Source organism: Falco peregrinus, chromosome 7 (assembly GCF_023634155.1).
Source record: "Falco peregrinus isolate bFalPer1 chromosome 7, bFalPer1.pri, whole genome shotgun sequence".
Lineage (NCBI taxonomy): Eukaryota > Metazoa > Chordata > Aves > Falconiformes > Falconidae > Falco > Falco peregrinus.
Window position 1 is genome coordinate 81213827 of NC_073727.1, and position 26482 is coordinate 81240308.

The 26482-nt window shown below is 40.5% G+C and overlaps 1 protein-coding gene across 3 annotated transcripts in view; it reads right to left on the bottom strand.

The window, feature by feature from the left end:
- Window positions 1-26482, bottom strand: part of FILIP1 (filamin A interacting protein 1) — a 109365-nt gene that overhangs the window by 50255 nt on the left and 32628 nt on the right. For all 3 annotated transcript variants that reach the window (XM_027790808.2, XM_027790807.2, XM_055810035.1), the window contains one exon: window positions 14584-14862. In XM_027790808.2, coding sequence (XP_027646609.1) covers window positions 14584-14856 — 273 coding nt within the window. In that variant the 5' untranslated portion in view covers window positions 14857-14862. The remainder of the gene's footprint in view (window positions 1-14583; window positions 14863-26482) is intronic.

Consider the following 26482-nt stretch of genomic DNA (forward strand, 5'->3'; position numbering starts at 1 on the left):
CACAGGAAAGTCATCTCTCAAGTCCCTTTATTATGTTTTGTTGGTGCTCTGATGAGAGAGGGTATTCAGGCATGAGAAGACCACATATTGCAACAGCTTGTAACACAATGAAACTTATTTGTGTAAGTCCAGAAGACTGCAATTAGTTACAGAAGTTCTTTAATGTCAAGATACAGAATTTAGAAAATACATTAATTTACTTTTATTGGGTTTTTGTTACTTAAACTGTCCTACAGAAAACTCCAAGCTAACTTTCTATCTATGTTGTTCAGATTGTGGGTTCTTGAAAATAAACAGACTTTTCTGTTAATAAAGTGCCCCCAAATACCTGATTCTCTAAACAGAAGGAGCAATGATGACAGATTAATGAAGAGGCCACTTTTATCTCTTAGTAATAGACTCAAGGCAAAAAACAAAGAAGACCATTTATGTTAAGAGGTATCTTTTCACACTCATTTTCTCCAGGAGCAAAGACTGCTTAGAGATTCCCTGTCCATCAAATCATAGAACAGCTCAGATTGGAAGAGACCTCAGAAAATAATCTGGTCCAGCCTTTCATGGGAAAGGAAGCCTAGATGAGATCATCTAGCGCCATGTTCAATTGCATCTTGAAAACTTCCAGTGATGGGGACTCTATCACATCCATGGAAAGGTTGTTCCAGTGATTAATTGTTCTCACTGTAAAAAAATTCTTTATGTTGAGGTGAAACCTCTTTTAGTGCAACCTTTACCCATCACCCCTTGTCTTTTCTATGTGGCTTCTTGTGAAGAGAGAGCCTCTGTGTTCTTTGTGGCTGCCCTTTAAGTACTGGAATACTGTGATGAGGTCCTGCCTGAGCCTTCTCTTCTCCAGGGGGAAAATATCTAATTCCTTCAGTGTTTCCTCACCAGGCATGTTCTTCAGCCCTTTGATCATCTTCACAGCCTTCCTTTGGACCTTCTCCAGCTCGTCTGTATCTTTGTTGAATTGTGAGGACCAGGACTGGACATTATACTCAGTTACCTCCTTTCAGCTATCCTTGCTAATAGGGGAACCGCAAAGCTGAACTGTATCTAAGCCTTGTTTTATGCGTACTGGAGGTGCCAAAATCTAAAGGCTGATGACCTCAGATCTTGAGTATGTCCATGGAGGGGCTGAAGTCCCACACAGCTTTGCTTGCTCTCCTTTCCCTCCTCCCTACTACCCACCTCTACTACCCACTGAGTACTGCTCTTACTTGTGGCTTCTGCATTTCTACCTGGGAAATAGGAGGAGACAATGCTCCCTCCCCTCAGGCGTGCATGCTAGCTGCCCAGCTGGAAGGTTGTTGTGAGGCCACTCTTTGCAGGGCTACCCTGAAACACTCACTTTTTGGCAGAATAAAAGAGAAGGGCTTTCTTTTGCTCACTGGTTTGAGCAGCGCAGGGGTCTGAGTTCCAAACCTCGCTTTACTATGTGCCTAGTAAAATATTTAAATGATATAGAAAGGATGTAAAGAGGTCCCTGCATAAAATTGAAACCATTTAGGAAACAATAGCATGACTCTGCTGCTTGTAAAAGGGGACTGGCAGCCTAGCAACCAAATTCTTGGTCAATGGAAAGACTGTTACACAAGCCTGGTGTTCAGATGCTTCCTTCAGTGCTTCCTCCTTGTGCCCTGCCCTGCCAATTTACTACAGCCCTCTCTCCCCATTCCCACAGTCTTTGGCCTCTCCTGTGAGACTGCTAACAAAACTCAGCACCCACTAAACGGGGAATTTTTGCCACGGGCCATTTGTCACCTGGGAAATGGGACTGAGCTGATCAAACTCATTTAATGTAAGGCATCTAGTAAATTGGGGGGGGGGGGGGGGGGGGAATCAATTGTATTCAAGATGGGCTGAATAGAGTCAAAGTAACCACTGCCAGCTGAAGGTAAAATCAAACTCAAGATCCTTTTCCAGTACATCTTCTAAACTCTTCTCCTGAATTTTGTTTAGAAGCAGTCTTCCTGCAAAACTCACAGTATGCCTCTCTCTAAATCAGTTACCAGTAACTATTTTTTTCATAGCTGCATGTTTGGAGCCATCTAAAAGACATGTAACTACTTCAGACCGATCTAAATATTTCAGTCACATGATGAAAATCCTCTGAATTATCTGAGTTTTGAAAATTTAGGAGCAGGAGTAAGTGGCATTTACAAGGAATACACTTGGGTAATATTTGGAAGATGTGATATTTTATTTGCACCTTTTGACTATTTCTTTTCTAGTTATCATGACACTTTCTTATGCCTGCACAAGTGAAAGCACCAGGTAATAGACGTTTAATGTTTATGAAGTCATATTTTTCTTGCTAGTGATTAATGACAAGAAATAACTATCAAACCACAGACAGGAACCTTTACTTCTACTTGTGTTGTTGTTACTTGCATTGCACACAGTTCAGGTTATTTATAGTGCAACAGCTGCTCTGTACTGCATCAGAAACTAGATAAGGTCACAGGTTGTCCCTGTAATGTTGTGGTCTTACCAGTGGCTGATTTCCTACATTCCAGTAGGTTTTACAAACATTTCACCTAGAGCTAACAAACATCACACTCAAGGCATCCTTCTGAGGGAGATCAAGAGCTGCTTTCTATGCTATCCAGGACATGCTCGTGCTGTATTGCTGTCAGGGCAGGAATAGCCTTATTTCTAAAAATTCCCATTAGAGACCTCAGAAAGTGAATAGCACAATTTCGCTTTGTTTACTTTAATAAAGAAAGCATCTTCAGGCAGGTGTACTCAAACCCCTGTATCTGCAAAACTTTCCTAACACTAATCCATTACTCCCTTTTTAAACTCAGTAACTTCCCTTCTTTTCTTACCCCAGGAGGAAATTCAAATAATTAAAAGGGAAGTGCACTTCCTTCATTTTCTGTCATGATACTATGAATATAAGTAGAGAAAGTAATAAAAATTACACCTGCCTACTGGAATGCTGCTTGTTAAAGGCCTGATTCTTCAAACTGTCCCTACGCACTGCTATAAGGACTGGGTAGCAATTTGCCTTCCAGGTCAGATGCACTTCGTGTACAAAGCATGCTTCAAAGCTGGAAAGTTAGAGGCCCTACTGCATATTACATCGTACAAAGTTCTTCTTTGCTAAAAACTCAAGAAATATTTTTCTCTCCTACTGCAGATATCTGAAGTACCCTTGTTTATATCACTCTGTGACTCATGCAAAATGCTGGCTAATTACATGTATACACAGTTTTTCTTGCAAGGAAGACTCTATGTACAGCAGAATTATTTTCTTGCTTTTCATCTTAGATTGATTTCTTAATACTTGAAATTGCTGAGTTCGCTTGCATGAATTTCTTTTAACTTTTTGGGACTTGGGTCTATGTACATGATAGAGGTAAAGAGATGACTTCAGTGATTAAAAGTGACAATCATGTTTTTGTACAAAAGTTTAGTGAAATATATCTGGAAATGCAAGGGATCCCTCATAACTCTGGGGATATGATACAGGAATTTTCTGCCTTCTCCACACCATACAGAACTTTCTGGCCCTGTATGAAGCCTTTGGAGCTATACAGTGTATTTCATTTTGTTGTGTGTTTTCTTACAGTGATAACACAGAAAGTCCTTCTAAAACCAATACTGAAGGATAGGCACATGACAGACCAGCTCATCCACTGCACAAACCCTCTGAAGTGGCTCCAGAAGAATTACATCAGAGATTAATTTGGCCTCTTATGTTTAAAAAGTCCACACTAAAGATTGCAGAGCTGAGGAGAAGCAGCACTGAGCAATGTATTACTTCTTACAGCAAGCTTTGAAACAGATCAAATGAGCACTAGAAGACATCTGTCTGTTATTTCCTGCCCACACAGCTTTGTTCTGCTTTATTGCCAGAGAGCTCCATGGATGATGTCACTTTTTTCTGAAGAAAACAGGCCACCAGAGCCTTTCACTGACATAATTAATTATCTGTAGTCTGGGCCACAGCCAGAAAATTCCCATGGCAAGGCCCCGAGAAGTATTAACTCCACACTGCTTGATGTTTTCAGAATTATTAGGGTCTGGGATATCCTGTCATGTCTTTTCACATTGAAAGAGCGTTATGCTCGATAACATCGAACTTTGAGGCAGTTACTGTAGCATATAGAATTACAGTGTCATGAACCAGTCAGCACAGAAAGACCAGTGCGAGGCATCGCCGTCAGTTACGCGCACAAATCTGCATGTTGGGATACGCTTTACATGCCTCAGCAATGCATCACAATGGCTAAACCCGCTGTTTTGGGTTTGCTGTTTCCAGTCATATAGTTTATGTCTCAGCCAATATTAACCATACAATAACATTTTGCACATGACCTGAAGCCCAGCAGCAAGCAGAGGCGGCAGATTGATCCAACTATCCAGCAGAGAGAGGAAGGAACATCTATTAAAACACCTTTTTGGACTCCTGAGCAGGAAGAATCATTAACAGCACACAAATGACTGTATTGGCAGTTCAGGGCTGGTATGTGGCTGCATGGTGCAGTGTACATCCTAACAAATGAGCTAATTAACAAAGCAACTTTAGGTCTTTTTTTTTCTGACCAGCACTAGTCACCACAATGCTTGGAAAGGCAGAGAGTTCCCTGGTTCAGGTACTCCAAATCAGACATGAAAACCCAAGTGACTAACTCCCTATTCGGGTTTACTCGTGCTAAGGAAGTGTCTGCAGCTTTCCATACCATAGGTGAATGGCCACTCTTGAGCTACTATAGCAGTATAGGAAGTCATTAAAATTGCAGCACTTTTGCACGTTGCGGTGTTTTTATATTGCCGGAGTCACGTAGTAAGTTGTCATGTTCCTTTTGTAACCACAACTTAGTTAGTGATCAGTTATCACCTCTTTCAGAAGAAAAAACAGAAGAATAATGAAAGGGTAATAACAGAAAAAGCATTCCTTTTCCTCTTTCCTGTGTTATCATCTGCCCCTTAATCTTATGTTAGCCAGACTGGACCGAGACTCAGGAGATCCCTGTTCTGCTCATGGACCTTTTTCTTGTGTTTCACACATAAAATTAACTTCACCATGCTCCAATTTCCATTCCATAAAGGAAATAATACTTCCTAGAAATGCTGCAAGATTTAATTCATAAGTATATATAAGATCTAGGTACTAATGCTGCGAATAATACCAAAAATATGGCACTCCAACATCAATATAGTTGTTCCATTCATTTTCTCCCATTCATTATATTATTTCCTCCACGTTTATGCGCTTCTATACTATACCCAATTTGTTGAAACGCACTCAAAACTAAAAAGTATCTTCATTAGACATTTAACTCAGGTTGTCTAAATTGCTCTTTGAAAGTGCTTCATTGACTGTATAAGGAACTGAAGAATAAGAGATTAGGTGCTCTGACCTGAACTCCAGGGAGGCACTTGAAGCTGCTGGTGTAAGTACCCCCTCTCCAAGAGGAACAAAATTGCCCAGGTATTTTTTCCTGCAGTGATCTAGCTGCCTTGTGGCAGGAATGAGCACGCTTGGAGTGGGACAGAACGAGAGACAAGCTGGTGCCAGTCGGGCCATAGCCATCAGGATGATGAATTTCAGAGGAAATCCTTCTGCCTCCTCTGTGGAGACATGAGCGCAACTCAGAAACTCAGAGTGGGATACCAACAGACGTGTGTATACATGTGTAATAAACTGTATACACAACTTTCTCTTGTCCAAGCGTTTTGTTGGCTTCAACAAGCTGTTTTTCAGTGCTGTGTGTTACACGGGTGTGCATTCAAGTTACTGATGACTGATGAATGGTCAAGAACAGTAGGACTGCATTACAGCAAGCGCTCACCAGTGTAGCCAATTGTTTGAACAGAGGACTTGTCGAAGGAAACGAGGGGAGTGCTGTGAACTCTTAGAGTGAAGTAACTTAAGAGAGTGACGGCAATGAAAGGCACAGAGCGACTCCCAGCCATGCCCACGATGCCCTCACAGCCTCCTGCTGTCTCTGAAATCCCTCTGATCCTCGCCATCTGTCTGTCCTTCCCCTCACCCTCCCCAAAACCCACTTGGACAAGCTCTCCCCTCTCCATCCTCCCATTGCATTTCCAGGAATGACTCTGAAGCCCTTCAAAATGCCATTTTGCCTGAACTGCTGAGACTGCCTGAGCCCATACTGGGGAAACAGCCTTTCATTATAAAGCTGACTGCATCAGTACTTCTGTTTCTGATTTGTTTAAACTTGAAGGTGACAAATGCCTGGAAGTTCCATTCATTTTGCTGGCATGGAAGAATTGATGCTAATTACTTTGCAAAGAAAAACAATCATTTCCAGCATGAGAAAGACTTCACTTGCAAAATCCAAACCATTCCTGTCTTAGGAAAGGACTTTCCTTCATAGCGTCTCAGCAGTGTATCATTCTGGGTGCTGCATGTGCACAGCCCTCAGAAATAAGCCACCGAGCTCATTTTGTTTTGGACATCATGCAAAATTCTACACTGAAGCCAGCAGTTTTGTAAAGATGTGGCAAGGCACAGGATGTTCAGTAGGGCCAGCAGTTTTCTATACGAAAATGTTACATTTCTCTCATTTTAGTCAACCAATAGGTGGAGCCTTTAACCCTAGAAACAAGACATTTTCTCAGATAGCCATGTTCTCACAATTATTATATGAAGACTTATATTTGCTTTTATTAAAACTCATTTTGGATGGAAAGTAATCTGTTTTGCTCTCAAGAGCTTATTGAATCCTCAGCTGGAGAACAGGAGACACAAACTCAATAAATGCACAACTGGGGCAGTAAAGTTAATAAAACCAGACTCAGCTACAACTGCAATGTTACATTAACAACTGGTGACTCAGAGTACTGGACAGCATTATGATACATAAGACATGTGCTCATTGCAAGCTCTCCCAAGAATCCCAGATATTTTAAAAGCCAGCAAGTCCATGCATCTAGCATTTATTGCAAAAGGGCTGGCCATGTCCTCTCTCTCAGAGTGAGCCTTCTCTCAAGAAAATGAGAAAAGATACAAGCTTTCACATTACTGTTTCACTGAGTATACAATTTCTATTAAGTAAATGGAAAAAAAAATCAAATTACATTGGTTGATCAAAATTATTTTTAAAAGCTTGTGAAGGAGGATCTGTTAAAGGCACTGATTCGAATGGGAACAAGACCAAAACTTAAAAGTTGATCTGGAGCAGTCCTTACTGTTCTGTTTTGGACAGAGGACCAAGAATTTTGGAAAAAACCCCAAGCTGTTCATACTCTTCCTTCCAGTCTAGATGAGATGTTCAATGGATCAGAGACACTTGTCAGTTATTCCTCTCTCTTCTGACCCTCCAAGCCTAAATAACATCATAGATGTAGCTCTGTTAAGTACAGCTCAGTCATTAACAGAGAAGGATGTTAAAATGTCTTTGTGAAAAAGGTTTTCAGCCTACAGCTGTGCAGTAACAGCGACATTTTATTGAGGATAATTACTTTGAAAAACATAAAGCAATTTTATTACCAAAGAGATGACTATCATCTCTATGGTTGTTAGTACCTCTGCCCTTAATTTCAGAGGGAGCAGGAAATTGCCCAAATAGCAAAATTTAATTATATTTCAGTATACTGTCTTATGTTTTGTTGTTTGGGTTTGGGGCTTTTTTTCCGCCCCTCTTATAAAACAGCAGGGTTCTATTTTAAAATTCATGATTCTGGGACTTGCTAGACAAGCCGTGCTTAGTTCTCATGGTATCTCCTGCACTTTGCACAGCAATGATTGCAAGCTACAGAAAAAACATACTATTCTGGACAAAATTAATCTCTGGTTATAAATTATTCAGTGGAAATAGAAGAGAGCATTTATGGTCTGAAGGCTATCCTAACTTCATTTTTTTGTCCTGCTTCACCAGGAAAACAAAAACAAACAAGGGGTCAGTCAGAGGGGAGAGAATTTTTTAACTCATTTTTCGGATACACCAGACATTTTTAGGGATCTTTTTGCAGCAGTGTGGATATCACCTTTCTCTTCATTGTCTTGCCTTTTCTATGTCCCCTTTCCATGTCTCTAGCTTGGTTCCATTTATCACTGTTGTATTCCTGTTTTCCTTACACTCTTTTTCTTCTATTGCCCAACCTCTTTCCCCTAATTCCATTCTCCTTAAGTCACCTCTCCCTCCTCACATTAACCCTATCTTCTCTTTTTCCCTGTCACTCTGTACATTGCACGTTTTTTTTCTCTCAGGGAATTTGAATTTCATCTGTATGATATGCTCAGAAAATTCTGAACTATTTCAATCCAATTAACAAGAATTTGCAGTTATAAACACTTAGCCAAAGCTACTCTACATGCATTTTTCTCTGGCTTTACCTGTTGTTTCCACTCTGGCTCTTCTTCAGCTTCTCAAACTGTGAGATTTTGCTAATGACTGAAAACTCCTTCTCTTCACTGTTATGTACCCCTTCCTCTGGTGCCAAGACACCTTGTCCCAGCTTTCTCTTCTGACTTTATTATTACCCAAAAGAAACACATCTCATTTCCACCCACCTATCTAGCCCTTTTAACACCAGCTTGGTATTAAATAATATTAATGCAAGAGTATCAAGAAAGGCACTGAAGAAAAAATATAAGACTTTGTATATTGTTTTTAACTGAGTGATACCTAGGTGGCTATCACAATGTTGTTTCAACATCTCAGGAAAGTCATGCTTGAAACAAAAGCAGTTCAAGGCATTGTATGAAAGTTTACACATTGCAGCAAGAGCAAAAAGAGAGAGAAAAACATCACAACTACAGCTACAGAATCAAACTCTCTCACTTATATCAAAGAGACTGACAAGTGATGGGAAGGCCAAGTAAAGCCATGTCAGCAGAGAACAAGAAGTATTAAACCCAATATACAAGACAGCAGTGAACTCTATGCTCCTGCACTGTGTGCAGTTCCTGCTACAGAGACAAAAAGACAAGATGAACTCAGGGTTTAACGGGTGCCGATCAAGGGGTGATGGAAGACGTGGAAAGCCTATTTTGCTAGAGGAAACTAAAAGGACATGGCACAGCTAGCACAGCAAAAAGAAGGCTTAAAGTGTGAGACTGCTGCCTACAAACACATCAGGCACTAAACAGTAGGGAGAGAGGCAGGCTTTTCAAAACATGATCAACGTATAGCACCATATCATAAAGGTTTCACTAGAAATTAAAAGACAGAAATTTACTAAACATTAAAGCTTTTCAGTTCTGGACCTGTTTTCCAATAGGACTAGTGAAGGTTTACCCACCTAATCTTATTCATGACAAAGGTTAAATGAAGTGGTTGTCTAAAGAATTAGCTGCTGGGACTTGATTCGCAGCAGATCTTTTACAATTCTTTTACCAGGAATCTCAGGAAAAGGGTTAGTCAATGCATCTGCAGTATGAGGATGAAGAAAGCCTAAGTTAGGAAGTGACAAAAAGGTAGAATAAGGACAAAGGCCACAACTAGAGAGATAAGGGAGGGAAGGAAAGCTGAAGAAAGGAAAATTTTGATCTTAGGAAAGAGAACGGAACGTTATTATAGAATGAAATATATTAATAAAATATGTAGCTATAGAAAAAGGAAAGTAAAAAGCAGACAAATGGAAACAGTAAAGAAATTTCCTTTCCTTTACATTTACAAAGCTTAGCTTTCTGGTAGAGACATGGTTACAATACTAAAATACCTTTAAAAATGTTAGAACAGGATAGGTAGCACACCACCTATACCCACATGGGTACCTGTTAATGGAGTGTGTTACGAGAGAGGATTTCCCTTGTGACAGGATGTACAGCCACTGCTATGTGTTTCCTAGACCTCGCTAGACAGAACAAAACACAAAGCCCTCACCCACCTCTGCTACCCCTTCCCTCACACACCCAGGTCAAGAAGAAAGTCTTGCAGCCCATCTGAAGGTGACCTCATCCTGGCTCTGTCAGATTAGAGAGTTCCTTCCCCACATGATTACCCTGTCTGAACCATCAGCAGCCAGCCCCCTGTACCTGCATCTGTTCTACAACAACCCCTCCTGCAGCTGACGAAGCACCAGTGCAATCTGCAGTTTGGTAATCGGTGGCACAAATGCAATTAACCTACTAATGCCAGACTGGCAGTCTTAATCCTGGAATGATGTTTTCAATAGCAACCTCATCAGATAGAGAAAATCAAACTGGACATGACAAGTGTGAACTTCGATATACAGAGGGAGCACACCTTGCTATGGGGTGCATTGGCTGCTGCTCCCCAGGCAAGGGGAGAAACATCCTTCCTTAGGAGCTATCACTCTGACACCTTGTGTGAGTACTCAAGTTAACTATTAAATGAAGTCTTAAATAAATACAGATTAAAGAAAAGGGCTTTTTTGACAGTGGAGTCATTTGGCCTCTCCCCTTGAAGGAGGGATGCTATGCAAATAGGTTTGCCTCTGAGTATCTGCTATGCAGTGTTTCCCTTCAAAAGTCAGTCCAAACCCAGTGTTACATTAGACCATTCGGAAGTCTGAAGACTTCTCAGGAGTTGTGGCTTGTGATTAGTCTACATATAATTTGTACACTATACATACTATTCTCCAAGACATCACATTTCACATATTGCCCATTGACATCCTCAGGCCTGCATCAGAGGAAACATACCTTAACATGTATTTCATTCATACCCCATGGCTGCCTAGCTCTGAGGGGCAGAGCTCTGCTCCTCCACCGCACCAGGCTCTCAGGAAACATTTCCCACAGCCCTAAAGCATGTAAAGGACCTCAACAGGAACGGGTGGCTGAGCTGCAGGGGATGAATGCCATTTCTGCACTGGAGAAACACAGTAAAACACTGGCTATAATGAAGGCCTTGAGTGGAAAAGTTGCTCCTATTTAAATCGGTGTGAAATATAGGAAACTGTCTCCTTAAGCTTAAACTGTCATCTGGAAATAGGCACAGAACCTGGCTAAGATATTATTCTTAAAAAACCCAATGATTTGTAGTGTGATGCTGTCTTCATAAATGTACTTTTATTATTGTGGGGGTTTTGTTCCAACATGCAATAGAAGAATGAATGGTAAACATGTATGAATACTACTCCCCGTTTCCTTTTGGGCCCCTAATCAGGAAATGTTGAAAATCAGTGTTGGTATTGCTGGAGATGAATGGCTGCTGCTCAGAATGTGTACTGGGAATATATTCCTGCCAGGACAAATACATAGGCCATTGGACAAAAATCTGTGAACCACTGATAGGATTATATAATCATTGTAAAGGTCTTCACTGCCTGTGTTGCTCTGTAATTAATAATATTCACATGTTGGTTTGTCTGAAATCACTGTGACAACTAGGCAAATTAACACCATGCCTTCATGGTCCAATTCTTTCTACCTGTGTTAGAAATTTTCTTTTCAATTCAGTTTTGCAGCATTTAAAAATCAGAAATTTTTTTTTCCCCAGGTATAGGAATAAATCCTTTATGGATTTTTTACCCCTGTAGAGTCAATATGTGTTTAAAGACCATGTAATCACTGGTTTTTTATATGACCTGTGAGATCTCACAAGACAAGACACTCCACAGAGCTATAAGGCCTTTAAAATCAATCCCTGTCATCAGTCAATTTGTTTCCTACTCTCCTTCAGAGAGGCCGTACTTAAGAGCTCTCCTGCTATGTATACTGGGATACAGTTTCATCGCCACAGCTCCTGTATACCTTTTCTCCCCTTTTGTTTTCTTACAAAATAAGGCCTAGGCTACGGTGACCTCAGTTGTTTATGAAAGCCTTTCCTTCTCTGTATTCTGTAAGTGCACAGGGCCCTGCCAGGAAATCTGATGACAGGAAAAGCCAAGGCCAACTTGGCCTTAGAAACTAAAGCACAGGCAAGCTACCTGAGGTAATTATAATTAAAAAAAAACACAACAAAAACCAAAACAAAACCAAACAAAAAGACATAAACATCACTGCCCTTCCATGGTTTACCTGCAGATTCACCTTCAAAATGATGAGCTGGGAGGTCAAGTCCCAAAGTAAGGACTCAAAATTGATACTGACAGCAACGTGGCAGTGTTTCCTATGTTGTTAAATTACGTGAATAGTGAACTAAGCACATGAAGGATCTGTACACATTACCAGTTTACCCTGCTAACCCCATGGCTGTCATGACCAGGTTGCTTCCTGAGCTCACTGGCGTTTATAAGGCAGTGTCACCCTGCTCTGCGTTTGTGGTACAGCTATAAGATCCTCTCTGCTCACGGCTGTAAAGTAAAGAGTCATGGTATTTTATCCCGTTCTTCAGAAAATATTTGATCTCCCTACAGGTACAGCCTGCTGTTATTCTCAAAACAAAATTTTCTTACATTTAGGCCTATATCATGTTTGCTTTGCCAGTATTGAAATGGCTTCAAAATAAACCCACAGTCTGATTTGTCAGTCGAACAAACACCAGCCAGCCACCAGAGATGTTCTAACAGATCCGAAAATGAAAAGCCATGAAATGACTCAGTGCATTAGGTCACTGTGACAGCCAGGAGGTAATGCCAGAGCATTTACTTTGGCTGGAGTCTTCTTTGGCTCATCTTCTTTTGCAGCATCAAAGCCAGGCTCTCATCTCGAGCCAAAGTGCTGCAGCTTTGCCCACTTCAGTGACAGTTCAACACAGGTACCAGGTAAATAACTAATACTGGGCTTTTTGAAATGAAATTAAAAACTTCTGTGGATTAAAAAGAATAATGATTCTCTTCCCTGCCTGGCAGTAGGAGCAGAAGAACAGGCATACTCTACGGCTGCCACCATGGTGGCATGCTCACAATCTTCCCATGATGCCAGGAAGCTTTATCAGTGTCTAACATCTCTGTGGGGTCTGTATGTACAAATATCCCTAAAAATATTGTCCAGGACAATGGGAGTATCACCTTGGTGAGGATTTTCAACTATATTACAGTGCAGATGGCAGCTATCCCCATCTTCCCCATAGGGATAATGAGAACATAGGTAGTCCTTTAAAGGTGGTATAACTCCCCCACAGTGTAAAAGGCTATGGTGAAGAGGCACATACATTTCCATGTATTGAGCAGGAGAAATATACAGAAATAAGAATAAAGAGCACATTTATTGCCACCCAGGAAATATTAGTGATTTTCTTCGCCTCCCCTCTCCAGACCACAAAGGTGACTTCAGGGTAAACCTTTCTGAACAACATGAGCGTGATACATTTCTAATGAGGTTTGGCTCTAATCATCACTGAAGCTGCATCCTAGCCCCATCTTTTAGGAAATGACATACACAAGTTTTTTTATAAAGTAAAATGAAGCACTGTAAAAATGGATAACTGTTCTATAATGCTAAAACGTTTTTCCTTTGCAAAACCGCATTCAACAGGTTTTTTTTGCAGTTTTTCACTGCAGAATGACCATTCCTTGTCTTTGTGACAAAATTATTTAGTTTGAATGCATATTTCTTGAAATTTGAAAGTACCTGCCAACAAACTGAAGGTCAGTTATGTACAGGAAGAGTGATACTTAATGATACTTAATAGGATGAAATCTCAGAATTATGGTAATGGTGCAACTCAGATGACTCATACCAAGAAATTAGCAAAACAATTGCTTCTTTTAATCAGATAAGATGGTCACAAGTCTAAAATTAAAGCAAAAATGTTATGAATCTGAGTTTAGGGAAAAAGTAAAGCCTTATATAAAATGCTAAATAATGATGGTTAACTAGAATAAAGGGAGTGAGACAAAATGTTTTCACACAGGTTGGGCAGTTTTTTCTGCTTGTCCATAGGTTCAGTGAAAAATATTACTAAAGTGCAAACAAAAGAATTTATAGATTTGGCAAGCCCTCCTGTTGCAAAAGAGGATAAGTTTTGAAAAGTCAGAAGTCTTCATATGGACTTTTTTAAATACCATGTTTCAGCTTTTTATTTTGAAATTCCCTGAAGGATGACACTTCTGAGAGTTCAATGATTTATCAGCATTAAAGAGAATCCTCAGAATGGGGTGGACATTTAGGGGAGTTAAGGACAAAATCAGGCTGTCTGCCACAGAGGACTTAGTACTGGGCTGAATAAACATGCAAGCCAGGACAACTGAGAAGACTTTCAAGCAAGCACTACTCCAAGAAATAAAACTAATGGGTCTTTGTAAGGCAGGGAATGTGCAGAGCACTGGAAGCCAGGTGGGACAGGCAGAGATCTGGCTGAGCCCTGAGCAAAATCTGAACATGCAGACGGTCCAGGGGCCATCTTAACTCCTTCTTCAGTATCACTGACTTGCAGATTTGCCTCTTGAATCTTTGCATTACTGACTGTAACTACACTCACTATTTTACTCCCCACCCCTTGTCCACCACAACTGATTCCTCTGTGGTGGTCTTCTGCCTCTTTTTAAGTGTTCAAGACCTGCAGATGCCCCTTTCTTCCTCAGTTCTGACAGGTGTTTGTAATTTCTTTTGCTTTGGTAGCTGCAGGTAGAGACGGTAAATAAAGCAGTACTTAAAGCTATGGCTATCCTGTTAAACACCAGCTACCACTGCTTTGTCCTTACCGTCCTTTGCCTTAAATTTTCATATCCCTGTCAGTTGAACCTTGTGCTTTTTGGACAACCGAAAAATAAATAGGTACATTGAAAATACAGTTTAAAAGATGTTTAATTTACCTGCAGTTCTCCTTCCATTATACTGAGGAGTTTTATCAAGTCCTCTTTAGAAAGTTCTATGGACTTCTTGTTCTTTCGTTCAGTAGGTCCAGGTGATTTTGAGTGCCGTTTGACAGTTGCTGAAACCATGACCTCATCTTCCTTCCGATGAGGTTTATTCTTTTTCTTGGCATCCTCCTGAAGTTTTTCATTCTCTGCATGGCTGATGACAGGCTTGGAACTGGAGAAGTGCCCGTTAGACGAGTTTTCTCCACCTTGGTTTCGGGATCTCATCCCTACCTAAAAAGAAACAAACATAAAGATGCATTTATAAACAAGATTATATAAAAAAAGTCGCAATGGAAATAACTGCCTTTTGGAAGAACAACAATCTTCTAAACAGTGAAAAATACTGTCATGCTCAAGAGACAGCAGTAGAAAACTCAACTATTTCAACAACTCTGTGTGTGGCAGACAGTGAATCCAGGTCATTAATTATAAATTTAACAGAGCGCTAAAGTAAGGGTAACCATCTTTTTCAGCATGTTAAGATGCTGATATGAGTTTAAATGTATGAAACTTAAAAATTATGCAGAAAAATTATAAAGAACATTTTCCAGAGTTTCAGTCAACAGTTTGATCCCTCACAATTCAATACAAAACAAAGGACGTTGTTATGTAGATCTTATTTTAACATGAGGTTTACTTGAGAGAGAGGAATGCAAATGAATGTTACAAAAGCATATTTCTTGAGTATAAATTATCCACAAGAGCAGAGTGACAATGCTGCACGACAAACAAAGCTCTCTCTCTAGTTTCCCTAAGTGAAGCAGTGGTTTTATTCCAGGTAACCAAGAAAAACAGGGAATGCAGACTGAATCAAGTGGTAAACTCCACCTTAAGCTAAATACTGCATGAGATTATTAGACAGTAAGTGCCGTAAAGGAAAGTTGAAAAGCACTTTGAAAAAAAGAACACAGAGGGCATGAAACCGCTAAGAGGTAAATGAGCAAGATCAATGCAGTCCTTCCAGAAGATTCAAGGTTTCTCCAAAATGTCAGGTCATGGTTATCGAATGCTCACATCTCTGTCCTCTTAAGCACTTACACTGCACTCTTAGACTATATCTATCCTAGGAAATTAAATAGTGACAGCAAATGTTCCTGAGCTCTCACACTTGACCTACTGTATCGCTAAATTTTTAGCACCCTTCCTGGCACACTTCTGGTCCAGGTAAACTACCACTCTTCCAACCAGTTCCTAAGCACAATTCAGGAATTAACCCAGGCCAGCTCCAGATGCAGCCACCCTGTTCTGGAAGAGAAGAGAGTTTAGCAGTACAAGCATAGCTAGACTGTGCTATTTAACACAGAATGGGGGGCCCTGGAACTGTTTAGTTTACAACAAACATAACCTTGGTGTCCCACAAAACACAGCTGTGAAAATCATCCTTCCTGCATATCATCACTAAACAAGTCTTCTCTGATTCCCTCTTCTGAATGTCATTCAGCAATATCAAATTAAACCACTTGCCCTTTTCTTTAAATCTTTACACAGTTCTTCTCTTTCTTACCCATCAGCTCTTTTCAAGGTGTCATCCACACAATGCATTCACCTAAAATTAGCTTAATCTGCCTGTCTGCTGTCTTCTCCTATGAACATCTCTCTTTTTTCCCCTTGACCCTGCAGATTGGCCAGGGAGGTTGCTAGCCCTTAAAATCCCATTTACCCTGTAAGGTCTTGCCCTGTGTCACTAGTTAACAATCACACAGAAGACAGGGTGGGTTCCTCTGTGTGTATTTCATTACTTACCACTATTAAACACATGTGCATAGGATACTCAGACATGTTTTTATATGGACCTATATTGCTATCCTGTCACCTTCCTGTGTTATGTTGAAGTAGGTCTTTGTAATTTTCTTCAGTGTTCAACTGTAGAAGACCTTGATTGTTCTTTGTAGTCAAGATATTTGTCACAAACAGTACAAAGACAATAGTGAATTTAGGCTTGGTTTGGGGCCAAACTCAAATGTAAAAAGTAAGTTGGTCTCCTGAAAATTAGACATTATTCATCCTACTTGAAATTGCTTCTATAACAGACAAGGCAAACCATCAGACGTTTGTGTTGCCTTACTCCAATTTACGTTTGTTTATGGTCATATTTTCTGGTACTTTAATTTTCTACTTAAATCCAATTTACCCAAGACAGTCCAAGAATACTAGAAAGCAATATCTTCACAGAGAAATATGTTGCTGTTTCTATAATCAACTACAATTTGAACACACAGACTGAAGAAAGGTGAAGAAGAGTCTGTATGTCTGAGGCTTGCCCAGTTTTTACATCAATAGATCTAATGAATAATATTCCATTGCTTCCGAATCTTTCCTCTCACTTAATCTCTGGATTTAGTTTGCATCTTGTTCATTAGTCAAACAGATGCTTCTCAACATTGCTAACATCACACACTTACTTGTCTGATAAGGATCTCAGAGCAGCAATTCACTAGTGATGCGGCAAAACCTGAATTACATTGACTGATCAGCTTGGCTAATGTTACACAGGGCCTGCTATGTCTTGCTACTGACTTGACTCAGGCCAGTGTTATAAATCTCTTGCTCACATTAGCCTTGCATTTTGGTAGTTTCACACTCAGCAGGAAGATTGTCTTTTTATTATCGTTGGTTACTCATGTCTTAACTTCATTAATTCAGTGGAATTTGTCCAGCAGCATAAATGGGGAGAGAATTAGACCCAATGTTTTCGAACGAGAGAATTTCACTACGAGATTCCTTGCATTGTAGGTCTGCTCCTATCCAAACAATATGTGATACAGGTATACAATGGCCTTTAACTTCCTGAATGCTTATGCAGTGTGGTTTTCATCAAACAGTTTGGATTAAACACATGAATTATGCTTTCTAAAAACAGATCTCCATTATAAGCATGAACAATACCTGAGAACCTCAGGAAATCTTTTAGGTCTCAGGTTTGTAATGGAAAAATAAACATTGTACTATGTTTCCTCTCAGATAGGGCCTTTCAATTTGTTTAACTTTAATGGGTTTTAAACTTTCCAACCACGCTTCCTCTCAGGAGAGAGCACTTGGGATTCAATCTGTCTCTATTTTCTAAGTGTTTCCTTCTGAGTCCCTATGGGTCACAGCCTCCAGCCACTTTCATCTCTAAACCAACTTATTTTTCATGGCTTACAGTGAATGGCTCCATGGCTCTAGAACATCCTACATGTTTTAAGAATAAATATTGCAAGTCTGTCTTACACATGTTTTACAGTGGAAAACAGATTATTACATTACAGTGTATTCTGCTTAGTAACATGCTATGTTAGCGACTTCTCTGTAGTAAGATGACTCAACTCTTAGACCTGAAGGTGCACAATTAATTTTAAATTTAACTCATGACTAGTTGAGACACATCATCCACATCTAGCACTGCTTAATCAACCAGATGCACGTAGCTGGATACGTTAGACTTCATGAAATGTGGTGTGTCACCCTGTCACATCATAACTCAAGATAGCCGCTTCAATCCACCTGTCCCTGTGGAAGCTGAGATGATCACAACTCATGAAGGCATGTAAAGGCTGCATAGTTGACTATAGGTTTATAAGCACACTAACAAACAAATAAGGAATGCATATTTTAAGTGTTCTTTTACTTGATGTAAATCAATATAGGTCTACAAAGGACAGATGAAAATTTATTTTTTTAACAAATTCATTAATACAGCAGCAGAGCAGCTTAAACAATTGATCTGGAGTTTTGTATCAACTAGCTAATTAGAATATGACTGTTGCTAAAGTCAGTCAAATCTGGCCTTTTTAAAAATTTCTTTAGCACTTGTAGATTTATTTTGCAGCAAGTCTTACATCACAGTAAGTGTGGCAGACACTCTGTCACTCTCGGAGACACTGCCCCTAACAGCCTTTCTATGCTAAAAGCCTGCCAAAATCAGTGTAACCCTAACACCTACTCTGTCTTCAGTTACGATGTTGATACTTTTCCAACATGTTATCCAAATGCAAAAGGTGTTATGTGCTGAAGCCAGAGATGCAGGTGAACTCAAGCTTAAATGGTGACAGAAAGGGCCAACGTTTTGATATTCACACAGTAATTTCCAAGGAGTTTAAGGGCCAAAATCAACGGCATGATCCAGCTGTTGTGCAGTGCTCTAGGAATACAAAGCAGCTGTAAGGATGACTGAGTTTTAATTAGAGCAGCGTGAAGTAGCCAGAACATACCAGTGATCTTGGCTGAAATACTGTGTGCTGGAAAGGAGTGCATAGTATTATCATTTTGGATGTCCATCTGTATTTCTGATGGTACACGATAGAGAAGACAAGTTTCTGACCAGTTGCACAACCTTATTTCAGTACACAAATACCAAAATCCCCAAACTTGCCTATTTGTTGTTTCACCAGGGTTCCAAAACTGATCCTGGGGACACTGCCAGTCTAACACTGGTAGCAAACGTCCTCCTGCTGTCTGCCCTGATCACGTCTCTATATCTTACAGCATTCCTGATCTGCTGAAGGGATTGTGTTCCCTGAAGAAATAGCTTGTATGATTTATAATGACTTTAGCATTTAATATTTAACTCTACTGGGGTTTTTCCCACCCCTTATCATATTGCATATTAAACTGGAAACCTTTGCTAACAGTCTCCAGTCAAACAAGAAGTCTTTATATGATCAGTCACCTTGATTTTGACATTTATTGGCTACTCATTTCAATATGTGCTCACAGCATTGGTACTTGGCATAGGAACTCTCCAGCCTCTCTTCTGTTTCACTTGTTTGTTAAGCTTTAAGCACAAAGGACAAATGCTATGATTATTTATTTCAGTCTGTATTGTTGTTCTGGGCATGGGTCCTTCAGTTTTCACAAGTTAGCAATCCACACAAGATTTTATGAAATAACCTTTATGTTAGTTTTACTGACATCAGGAGAAAATCTGTGAGGAATTTGCTGAGTAGGATGTCAGGAGAGGACAGGCTGCATGCTGTTCCAGACCTTCCCCCCATTGACAGCAATTTGTTCTCCCTATAGCTCTTGAAGTGACAGGTTAGATTAGGCTCCATTGCTAGTGCTATTAGAATCAGATAACTCAAAAGAGTTCTTTGAACTTAATGCATAGTCCCTCTTGCTAATTGGACATGCTGATCTTGGCTCTGTAGTGCTTTCCCTTAAAATCATCATAATAATGTTATAATATACACACACAAAAAGTTGATTTACAGCCATGATATGGTTATTGCCTTTGGCTATAAATTTGTAGTCTGGAGTTCAGTTGCAGATCTAACTGATTAAGATATCACATGAAAGTTCTGGGTTTCTGACAGGCTAACAATTGCTGCAACTGAGTTATTAGTGAACCAAAACTTTCAGAGGGTCTGCTGTGCAGGCATTTGGAGTGGTACAAAGCACTGTGCAGAAGTGCTTGGTACACAGGAGAGATGACTGCTGAGAATTCAGGCACTGAGCAAGCCAAATCTTTGTCCAGTGATTGCCAGTCAATGTATAGCACCAGAAATGAAAAATAATTTAAATATATTCAAAATGGAGACCAAATCATATAAAATCTCCATCAAATCTGCAACATCCCATAAATGAAGAGGAGAGCTGGAAAATGTTTAAAATACTATCAGTCTGTATCCATAAGTAGTAGTAGATACCAAGAAAAAAACACCAAACAAAAACACCGAAAAAAAGACGACACCTTTGGAGATATCAGGAAGAGAGGAAGAAAGGGGCACCAAATTGACCTTGTTGAGTCCTCAGCAAGGACCACTCCAGATAAGGATGGATGGCTTTAGCTCCAGGGGCTCTAGGTAGTGAGAACTAAAGCTACATAGCTTCAGTGGTGTGGCTTTCATAGAACAAACATGTAGAGATGCCGCTGTTCGTACCACCTCAGAAACTGATTAAAATTATCAGTTTTATTTTTAGTTATTCCTTATTATTAGCTATTACAGGCGGCTTTCCTGGGCTTTGGAAATGTTTGTTGTTATTATCTGATTTGAAGAAATAAAAGAAATCATGCTACCAAGAGGTTGTCATAGGACCAGCTAGGAACTGATGGCTGCACTGTGTAGAGACGCATGCTGAGCGATGCTGCCCAGTTGGACTCGGATGCTGCATGAAGCAGACATGTGTCAGACTCCGGACTGTGCAATAGCCAAACAAAACTGTGCCAAGGGAATGCAGACTTCATTCTTGGGTTTGCTTTTGTAGATTACTCCAGTGTTTGTTTCAGTCATGCTGGTCAGAGGAGAGTGCTAATCTAAATGACTAATACAATGAAGAACAGAACAAATATCTACCCTTAGCAGCTCTGGAGTTTCCTGAATTTCTAAACATTCATGCCTAAAGCATAATGCATTGTGCTCTCTAACCCCTCCTCAATCTCTTGCCCTCATATGGATCATCACTTATCTGCAAGAGCAAGCAAGACAAAGTCTCTGTTCCTTCTGACAGTCTTATACTTTGCCCATGTGCTTTTGTGAGAGCATGTGTTAGTTGCTTGCCAGTGTTGTTGGAGTGTTTGCACAGAGGTGCAGATACTTTATGAATCAGGACAACTAAACAGCTTAAACAACCAAGCCACATGGCTGTAATTCTTACACAAACTAGGAGAGAACTTGTGGCTAGTCTAGCTATGTAACACCATTACTGCCTCCATCCTTTCACCTGGTCTGCTTGCTGCACTGGAAAAGCATTTGTCATACAGGTGTTAGGAGGAGCAACACGCAAACACGCATGCTGACCCTCATGCACTGAAAAAGAAATGTTCATGTCATCCTGTTGACGCTGCCTCCATAGTGGGGTCTGCACCACCTGCACTAGAAATGCTGCTTGGTGGGCTCCCTCCCACCACGTAAGCCCTCTGTCAGATGCAGCAGATAGGGCTGATCCCTGGACTGCACCTGCTGCCTGCAGTCCAGTGAGGGGGAGAGGCCATGGCATTGCTCAGAGCAGACTGTGTGGGATGGATATTTTACCCCATGGCAGGCAAATGTCATGGTGTCTCCTTCTTTGTCATACCATACATGGAGTCTCATCAGTGGAAGAAACTTTTCAGTCTTTTTAATTATGAGAAAGAAGCAGAATATGTCCCTGTTAAGGGTATTTGACAAAAATTCAGTGACTGTTTTAGATGCAGGGGACAGATTATTTTTTTTCTATCTCAGCAATCCCTAATCTATTTTGGTGAATAGAACTTTTTTTTATGCTGCCTGCAAATAGCATAGAAAAGTAGCAAAGTTATAGCAGACAAGCTTGTTGAGGTACAGCATGAGAATCAGCAAAGCCTTTTTGCTTTATCAAAGTTTTATTTTATAGCTTCTAAAATTGATTCTTATAACAGTGGGACATAGTGGCACATGGATTATATTCACCAAGGATTATGCCAACAATAGTACCTTTGCTTGAAAAGAGAAATGAAAGGAATAAGCATAAATGTATTCTCAAGAAGAAAAGAAAAACATTTCTGAAAATTCCATATCCAGGTGCCATTCTGAAGAGATACAATCTGTGTGAAAGCAGAAAAGGCTTTCACAAAACTAAAGGAGGAAACCCAGCCATCACTAAGGCAGATTTATACCACTTTAACACAATTTTTAAAAATTCCAAGATAAACTATTCGCTGGCTAAATTATGGCACAGAATTACAAAGAACAGAGTTTATGCTGGTATAATTCCATTAATTTTGTCATCTTCCGGAAAACTTGTGGTTTCAGCTGGAATACTTTTACTTGAGTAATGCATGCTGACCAACTAAGGAGTAACATAGATTCGTTACACAAAGATTCATGTTTCCCAGCCTTCATCTGGAAAAACATCTTGGATGCATGAGGAATGATAAGCTATTAGATCATCATTCAGTCAAAAAAAAATAAACTTTTATATATCACTTTACCCATGTTTTGATTACTGTGCTTCCCAGCTGCCAGAAAGTACAAACAGGAGTCATAGAGAAGAGACAGCTCAAGTAGCTGACACCACTAGACAAACATACTACTAGGTCTGACGAGGGTTTAGATATTTATTCTCTGGAGTGGTTATGTCGCTGAAAGAGACTGGCCAAAAGCATGGTGGGTGGCAACAGTGCTAACTGTGCAGCCTTTCTAGCACATTTCAGCTGAGCTGGGAGACAAGGGAATAGGTTGGTTCCTACTCATGCCTCTTCCTGGCCTGTTTCCAGCCCACTGGAGTGTCCTGTGCCCAGGACTACTCCTGATTCGAAAGCAAAGCATGGATCCTTGGAGGAAAAAGATGTCCCTGCTTCCTGGGGCTCTGTACCTTGCACCCAGCTGATGGAGCCTGTCTCGAAACACAGCCACCCCTTGAGGGCTGGATGCGCGCTGTGCCCTATCATGATTCTTCACATATTGTTTTGCAGCTTTCTGCCCTTTTGAGTTATGTCATTTCAATTGAAAATCAAACTGTGAACTTCACATGAAGATAAATGTAGCAATGTCACCATTAGTTTCAGTCCAAACCCACTAAACGTTTGTTTTATCATCTGACAGCCAGAACGTGCCTGGAAAATGGTAAGAGGTGATGCAGATTAGCTGGCCTACCAAAGATTTTTCTCTCCTGCAGATGAGTAATCTTTAGTATTAGGTAAGCTTTAGTCATTCCTTTTTGTTGACAGCATAGAATCAAGCTGGTAACCTGCAAGATCAAATGTACTATGGACTTAGGAAACACACTGTATCTCTCACAAGTAGTTTTTAAAGAACACTGCTCCTACAACAATGCATTTTCTGCTTCCAAGATGGCAAGAAAATGCTGAAAGCAGCAAAAGACAGGAGCAGGCTGATAATAGTCACAGCTCTTGCGTCTGAGTCCCTTGTCCCTATCCTTATAATGATAAAAAAACCAAACCAAAACAAACCTAAAACTGATATATCACTGAGGGAACACAACATGGAAAGCAAAGTCATTCTGTGGTCCTTGCAATCCTGCTTTAACCTAGAAGTGAACCACAGGGAAATAGAGAATGCAATTAGGAAATTAAGAAATTACTCTTATTAGCTTTCTATGAAATCTATTTCAAATTTTCACTTCAAAATTATTTTTTATTTCAAAATTCACTTGAATTTTGACAAGCGTAAGACAAGGCAAAAAGCTAAATGTCCCAAAACCAAACTTCAGGCTTTGGGTCAAGGGAAATATTTTGCTGTCTCTTGCTGACCAGACATGAATTGTGAATCCCATATTCTTTTCGGTAGCCATGATTTGCACAGCTCTGATTTTGCTGAAACCAGTAAATAACTATAGCTACATTTTACATTTGACTAATTTATCTTTCTTCTGTTTTACAAAAATAGCAAAAACCAACCACAATATAGATACCCTTACAGATTTTACAGCAAATGGAAAGAAATTATACAGAAGACCTGTATCTTCTACAAATATTGTCTCCAAGAGGCAACAGTGTAAAAACACATCTGCAGCATCTCAAATTTCAGCTGTCAAACAAAGCAGGGAGCAAGTTCCAAATCTCCCTCAGTGACTCCTTTGTAGGAAGTTTCAGTTGTTGATAGACACAGAGTACCAGCTTGCACATGAACGTCTGGTCATTTGGTCAGAGGTGAATTTAACCCCCTCCGTTAGACTGGGCTGCCTTCCACCTCCCAGAAGGTTCTTCTCCTCTGTAAAGTTTAGGTGGTTTCAAAACAAGGCGTTAAAATAGCCTTTGATATAAACCTGCCCTTGAGTTTCGTTATCAGTTTTGGTGGGTTTATAATAATATTTACCCTGTAGGGGAAAAGAAAAAAGAAAAAAGGAGTTCTCTGGCTACATGTATACCAGTGAATATCCACGTCCAGGACTGCTCTTTGACTGTGAGGCCAGCTGTCCTGGAAAATCCTTCAGGCTCTTAAGCCCTCTCAGCATCCATAACATGCTGGCTGCATCCACGCTGCCCGCTGGGAATTGCTCCTAGCCCATGCTGACTCCTGAAACATGCTCGCAAATGGTTCAGCAGAAGCATGCCGGGGACCACTCCAGTGGTTTAATAAGAGCACAGACATTCACCCTCTATCTGTGCTCACGCCCTGGCACTGTTTAATTTAGAACCTTTCCTTTCCACAGCCCGCTCTTTTACAAACAAAGGAAATGGAAAACTAATCAGCTGTGTAAAGGGAAAGTGCAACTCACCATAAATACACAGTCTGCAGAGAGAAAATAAGCAGAGGGTGGTGGGAAAACAGAAAAGTATCCATATTTTTTCAAGTAAGTTAGGTCAAGGCATGCAGAAGTATATTACTTATTCTAGAGGAGTAGTTTTAAGTTGCTGCTGAAGGATGGTCTGGAGATAGAGCAGTTCAGCAGGGGTCAGGAAGAGACAGGGCAGCTGAAGCAGAGAGATCACACAACATCCCCATTCACACCAGGCTTCTGCTGTGCTCGGTGGCACAAACTTTGAGCTTTTCTGCTTCATGTCACTGATAAGACAACTAGCACTGTGAGGTTTCAGAGTGGCACTTGCATTATTCAAAGCCCATTACTATTTGTAAAGAGGTAAAAGGAAAGGAGAGTCTTACTTCATTCCTGGCAGTGCCAGCCTAGTGACTGTCATTATTTCCCAGTAATCCTGCAGGCTTTCCACTGACTTCAGAACTTGTGGCAAAGAAAGTAAAGAAGTAAATGTCAGCCTAACCGATTTAAATAATACCAATGCCTCACGCTAACAGGGAGCGGCACAAAACCCTGCAGTTACCTCACCTGGGCATTGAAAATGGCTTCATCCACTGTAATAGCTTTCACTTATAGGAACCATATTTATGTGCCTCTTCTAATATCTTGGTTTCAAAACCCCTAGACAATTTCCTCACTTGAAAAGAACGAAGGTAGAGAGTTATCCTACCTCTGCAGGTTGAGCTGATTTTGATCTTTTTTTGAATAACCTATCAATTCTAATCTGCTCAAATATTCATCTGGCTTTTTACTTCAGAGCAAAAAGGCTAAGCTGAAAACACAGGATAGCTACTTCGAGTAGGGAAGGAAGACACAAGTATCATTTCATGGGCTTGGTCCCGCATTAACATAAGTAAAATTACCTGCAGCCAGATTCAAGTTGCTTTAATGTCTGTGACTTTTTAAAAATCCAGTTTCAACAGGGATAAAACCCGAGTGAATTGTGTGCGCCTTGTTGCAACTAGCCAAACATGTTACCTTACTTAACTTTAAAAAGGTTGAACTTTCTTTTTTTCCACTAGGATAGAGTAAAAAATTCTTAGCTGCTTTTCTTAGAAAGTAATTTCAGTTCAGAGCCATGGAAAGATGTTAAAAAGAGCCCTTACAAATGGAGTGGGTGTTTTACAAGTTAAAATCATCTGCAGTTGCACAAATTCACTCTGTTCAGCTTTAAGTACCTCACTTGTGGGACTGAGCTAGGAGTTTAGGTTTCGTCTGTAATCTGCACTCTTTGAAATGGAGCCCAAGCTCTCTGAGGCTATGTTAAGACTTCAGGCCTGTCCTTGTCCTCAGTCATGCAGCTCCAGTGACCACTGCTGAAGCCCACCATGGCTCCTGTCTGTCATGGAAAGCATCCCCTCACTTTCTTTCCATGGAAAAAGGTGCTAGGCAGAGGGTGGTGTTGCTCCAGCCTCCCTGTGAGAGGACATGGTTGGAGGACACCGCTGCATCTGACCTTGGGATGTGCTTGGAGGTCTCAGTTTCACCCCTCTGAGCCACTACTGACTTCTCTGAAGAGGCTGTGCCCTGAATTCAGGCACATCAGTAAGATAACTGATAAACTGGCACTGGATCCATAAACGCATCATCACAAAGGCCGATTTTCCTGCGGGGTGGGGAGGCAATAGCAGGTATTTGGCACCTTGTTATCAGCACCTGACACAGTGCCACACTTGGTGGCGAGTGTTAGGACATG